At 39.9% G+C, this 6,000-nt stretch overlaps 1 protein-coding gene across 1 annotated transcript; it reads right to left on the bottom strand.

The window, feature by feature from the left end:
• Window positions 1–1,825: 1,825 nt before the first annotated feature.
• On the bottom strand, window positions 1,826–5,518 carry LOC111579830 (protein NDRG1-like). The gene is made up of 12 exons (XM_023287307.3): window positions 5,314–5,518; window positions 5,107–5,212; window positions 4,624–4,744; window positions 4,461–4,523; window positions 4,301–4,361; window positions 3,793–3,879; window positions 3,581–3,637; window positions 3,330–3,496; window positions 3,130–3,229; window positions 2,982–3,017; window positions 2,828–2,879; window positions 1,826–2,597 (listed from the first exon to the last, which is right to left on the bottom strand). Exons 1-12 carry the CDS (start codon window positions 5,359–5,361, stop codon window positions 2,371–2,373), a joined length of 1,125 nt encoding a protein of 374 aa, XP_023143075.1. The 5' UTR covers window positions 5,362–5,518; the 3' UTR covers window positions 1,826–2,370.
• Window positions 5,519–6,000: the final 482 nt, after the last annotated feature.

Consider the following 6,000-nt stretch of genomic DNA (forward strand, 5'->3'; position numbering starts at 1 on the left):
GAACATGCAAGAGCTGAAGTCTCGTGAAAATATGAAATCTTAAGAGATTTCTGTTATACATTATTCATCACAATATTATAATGTGAGCCAAACAAAAGAGGCTTTGAAATAAAGATGCACTCTGAACACACACGCACATACATGCACACACACACACACACACACACACACGCACACGCACACGCACACACACACACACACAAGCATAATAATTGTGACTTTGATGCTGACTTCCATTATGCTGTTGGATCTGTGTGTCTGCACTGTGGCACAATCAAAGCCCAAAACAATCCATCCACTGACAGGCCCACATCCCACCTACACGCCAGACACACACACTTATGCAGACACACACACACCAGACACACACTCATGCAGACACACTCAATTCAAAGATTATTTTTATCCACACAGACACAAATTGTGCTGTGAGGGATGGAGACACTTTGATGGATTAAAACTCCCCATGTCATGATTACATACGCTGGCCTCCACTGGATCCCACGTTCACACAGTTTGCCAGCTGTTGGCACTAAAATATCATATTTAGTAGAATAATTCAGTTCTACTTAAGAATCAGAAGAGACAGTCAAATTCAGTTGCAGCCTGAAACTAAAATGCCAGACAAACAGACTGAGAAGCAGCTTTTTTCCATGGTCCATCAGACTTCTGAACTCAAAACAGTAACACACAGTGTCACTTTTAATGGTTCTATTGCTGTTTACATGCAATCTCCTGCCCATATTTATTCTATTTTATTCTATTTAATTTACCTCCCACACAGTATTGTATATATCTTCTATTTTTGCATATATTGTTATTCTTAACATAGTCTTGTTTTATATGGATATTTGATTTTATTGTTTATTGTTAATCTAGCTTGTTATCAATGCACCGTCCAGTAGGAGCTATTTATATTTTCGTCATGCCCCCATGTATGGTGACAATAAAACTATTCTATTCTATTCTATTCTATTCTATTCTATTCTATTCTATTCTATTCTATTAAACTCAGCCGTATGAGTTTAATAGAATATACTGTTGGTCTTATACTGTTGGTCTTATTGGTGAAATTCTAAAAATATTGATTAGGATCCCCAAAAAAGTCACTTTATATGGACATAGTTTTGCATTAAGACATTCTTCAAACAGAAGTTCCCATCGTTACAGTTTGAAATGTGTTGCCAGATCTGAAAATGAAAGACTGTTCTCAAGCATTTCAGTTTTTGTCCAACGCTAATAACTTTATTTGCCAAATGCTTGCACATTTCTTTTTTTATTCTCTTCTGGCCACATGTTTGGTGCATAATTAGATTTTTTTTAAGTAACCAAAAATAGCCGAATAGCTTTAACAGATAATCAGAATTAGCAAACCACCAAATCAGAGGAATCAATGAATGTGACATGATGTTAAGGAGTAACAGCAGAAATAAAGAAGAAAAAAAAGCAGGAATGTGAGTGAGCTGTTATACAACACACTTTAATCCAGGCCTCCAGGAAAGAATGATATTAAAAAGAGCCATAATGCTGCGCTAGAGGAGTGACATTAAAAACCTCGAATGTAGGGACAAGATGGGTTTTTTTATGATTTAAATGCAGTGATTCAAAGAGTCAGGGAGGATTGAGGAGTGACAGAAACCTGCAGAGCCAGAGGAGGTTATGGGACTCCATCTAGTGGTAAAACTGGACAAGTACCATCCATCCATTCATCCATCCATACATCCATACATACATACATCCGTCCATATATATGTTCATACATCCATCCATCCATCCGGAGCTGGTTAGTATTCAAAATGTATGATTTAATAACTGAATATAACACTTTACTGTAGTATTAATATCACTTTATTTCACAGGTAATTGCTAAATTTCAAGCATTTTATGAGCTGAAATGTTCATAACACACTCCTGCAGTCAATAATACACAGCCGTCAAAGTTTCATACAGTCAATACACATTCCTACAATTATGAACAAACAGCTTTTACCAGGAAACACTGCATCATTAGACTCTTCATTCATGACATCCAAGTTATAGATAAACACGCGGCAGCTTTCAGTTCTCTCATATACATTTTACAATAAATATCACTGCAGGAGAGAAGAAATGATACAGAAACAGAGATGCACAGTAACACTTTAGAGCAGAATAAAGAGACAAGAAGAGACAATAAAAAAGGGTTAAATAAATAGGAACACAGAGAGATAAAGGAGTAAAGTCTCACCTATGACCTCAGGTGGAGATAGTGCAGATTAAAGGGCATGATGAGTGAAGATGGGTAAAGAGGAGAGTAAGGAGAGAATACAGGATACAGATGGGTTCATATAGTGAGGTATGATTTGACTGAAGTGCTTGGATTCAGAGGAGCTAACAGGCCACCTCCGTGGTCTTTGAGATGTTCTGGTGGGAGCTGGAGATGCTCTCCATGGAGACGTCGGTGTGCGAGCGTCCACGTTTGTCCTCGGTGCCGTGGGACTGTGTCCGACCTCGCTGCAGGTCGTTGGTGTGAGCGCGACTACGAGGGCCGTCAAAGGAGGAAACGCTGGAGCTGGAGGTCGTCCGAGAGCGGAGTCTGGTCATACTGGCGCTGGACACTGAACATAATGGAGAGAAAGATCTGAAATCCTCTGAATCACACTCCAATAGTTTTATATGGAAGGACAAATGCCTGTTTATGCTTCTGATACTAAACAGTGTTGATTTTACCTGCAGGGTGACATTAATCTTATTTACAGAATGCAAATTTAAGGGGCAGTTTGTTAGAAATAAGCAGAGGAGGAACTAAATGGAAACACTAAAATAATCTTGAGGTAAGCTCACTTACAGTATCCCATGCCCTGGATGAAGTATTTGAAGGCTTCGATGACTTTGGCCGGCTGTGGAGACAGATATGAAAATAATTAAACACATCAACAACCAATGAAAGTGCAGAGATTCCACAGTATCATCGGAGAAACAAATATAAAGTGTCAGCTCACCTGATCCACCTGAGGAAGGCCTCCACAGTCGGCCATCTGGAGAACAAGACAAGTTTTCAGTTTTATATAATATCACATTAATGCATCAAATATTGCATTGCTGCACGCATGTTTGCTACTTTGCAGCTTCCCTCTATTCATGTGTCACCTTGAGCAGTGTGGTCTTGGTGGGGTTGAGTTTGGAGTTGCAGTCGACTACAGCCTCCACAGCAGGAGAGTTATCTCCCACCAGCAGCAGAGTGGGGCACCTGGAGGCAGCAGAGAGGATTTAACATGAGCTGCTGCAAACATGCATCAAGATATACCTTTTAATTCAGCTCACCGGCTGGTTAAACATGTTTTACTAACTTGAGCGTCCTGACGTTGATGTTTCCTCCAGGAACCGGCCTCTCCACCTCCAGAGCTCCGCGGCTGTTGTACGAGCGGAAGAACTGGCTGACGTTGGCCTGGTTCATGGTGGCGGTGATGTGGTGGCGGTAGGTCGCTATCAGGTCGTGGTTGGTCTGGATCTCCTCCTGTAAGTCCAGTTTAACCTCATTAGGTTTGGATTGTTTCTGTTGTCATGGCAACTGAGCCGAGCTGCTGCAGAGGGAACTTACCTTTCCAAACAGGTGTGTGATGACTGAGTCCGGCAGAGTGTGGGTCCATTCGGTGATCTGTGAAATAATAGCGTAAATAAGATGTAAAATACTAATCATAGACAGGTGAAACGGGGAAAACATGGAAACTCAAGTGTCAGAATCAATAAAATACAGGAGGTTTTGCCTTAAGTAAATCCAACAATAATCCAAATACGTCACATATTTCCTACCTTATTTGCCACAGTGTCCATTATTCCGTCAGCGTTGGGGTTGATATTGATGAGAACTAATCCATCGACCAGATCAGGGTGATTCAGCTGCACACAGAAGAAATCAGGACTTTGTTAAACAAGTTATACTGTAAGAAAGATACTAACAAATTACTTTTATTATTGTTAATGGCATGTTTTGTCTGTGAAAGAAGCGTGAGTGTATTGATACTACACTGACATGACTTTTCTAGCAGTTAAGATTGATATTGGAAACTACGAAGACTCTTGTTTATCAGTAGATCAGAACATGTCTAATTGTTTCTGTGTAGGTTTATTCATACAGTAAAGATCTAGTCAGTGAGTGTAGCAAAATTTCTAGTACTACTCATCACTGGGAGAAACCAAGTTAGAAACTATGCGGAGTTCTGTTTCTGTTCTATTTTTTATGGTTACATCTGAAACTATAAACGCAACATGAGCACCATTTTAGGTTCTGATGGGATGTAGAGAAAAGTTTTGGACTCACAGCAAATCTAGCCAGGATGTAAGCTCCTGCTCCGACTCCCAAACCGATCACACTCCGCAACCTGTCAAGTCAGGAAGGTTAATTGGTTAAAGTCAGACTTAGAGGACCAAAGTGTTCGATATCAGATTAACTCTGGTGAACCTGAGGAGCTCATTCTTACCCAAAGTGTTTGAGGACAGCAGGCAGAGCTTCGGACAGCTGGTCCATGGTGGGGTAGATGTACCTGAGGAGCAGGACCAGATTTACCGTCAGCTTATCGCTCTGAAACCCAACAATTACAGCATGAAATCTGAATATTATAGTGATAAAGACGGTGAACTGACGCAGTGGGCAGAGTTTTGGCTGCTTCATGTTGTCCAGGAGCTTCAACGTGACAAACTGGTAGATGTCTGAGGATTTCATGCATGTCCACATGGTTGAACAAAGTCTCGAAGCAGGACTTATCTGCAGGGAGGAAACACAGCTCTGAGGATTTCAAGTCATGCAAACATAAAACCTAATATAGGAAAATAATAAAACAAACAACATAAATATTGAGAGAATTTTGAAACTGTGAAAATGGCTTTATTTGATATGTAGTATATAATAAGAAAATGTTTAAATAAAGTATAAGTCTGGTTGCTTTGATGCATGAGTTTCCCTTAATGAACCAACCAGCAGTATTTCTGCAGGTCTCTGAGAGAATTAGAAATTAGAATTAGAAATTAAAAAAATGCTAATATTAAAATAGATATCAGCATATTTCAATGTGTCCTGTAGTGTTCAGGTGCATAATGTAAGTTTGCAGGATGTAAACATGGACTCACGGTTCAGTCCGACGTCGTGGAAGGTGAGGATAACCGGGCGGTTTGCCTTGGGAGATCCAGTCAAGGTGCAGTGAACATTCCCATACTGAGTCTCCACATGTTCCTCCTGAAATATGAAACACAAAGTTTAGATCAGAAGATAATTTGGTCACATTTTAAAAAAATCTTTTAACTGAAATCACACAGTTAATAACAACTACTACTCACAGTGATCTGGGGCTCAAAGACAGAGTCACACTCGTCCTCCAGAACCATGGCTGCAGTTTAGATCTTTGACCCTCCTCTTCTTTTAAATGTTTGAATTGAATGAATTTATTTCTTCTCCTAATTAGTGTTTTCCGTGAATCCGAGTATCAGATCCTGCAGGAGAACAGCAGCTCTGCATGTGACAAGCTGGTAGTTGAGCTGGTTTTTATATCCTCAACACTGATCTGTTTCTAAGCTCTGACTCCAACCTGCTGCACTCGTGGCCAACTGGCCTTTTCTGTTTTAATCTGACCTCCGGCTGCTGCGTTCCCACACTGACCGAACAGGATTTCTACTGGGAATTATCCACAACATCCACACACTGCAAATTAAAACATCACTGGACTGAAGTTTCTGTCAGTCTTAATGTATCTTAATTAAAATGTTAGATGCAGATATAATACGGATCATTACATCATTTCATTCCTAGATTTCTTGAGTTGTATTTATTGTTTTTTTTAGCAATTTATGAACCGTCTTTGTTTTGTAATTTGGCTCCGAATAATGTATTGTTCTGTTTCATTCACTATTACAGAAGTATTTGCATAACACACAAATCAAGTCATGAATGTGACCTTTAACAAGTCCGATCTGTGTTAACTGGAGGTAAAGTCGCATGCAAATCTTGTTATTTTTTGCTGCAAGGCG

This window comes from Amphiprion ocellaris, chromosome 9 (genome assembly GCF_022539595.1).
Source record: "Amphiprion ocellaris isolate individual 3 ecotype Okinawa chromosome 9, ASM2253959v1, whole genome shotgun sequence".
NCBI classification, from domain to species: domain Eukaryota; kingdom Metazoa; phylum Chordata; class Actinopteri; family Pomacentridae; genus Amphiprion; species Amphiprion ocellaris.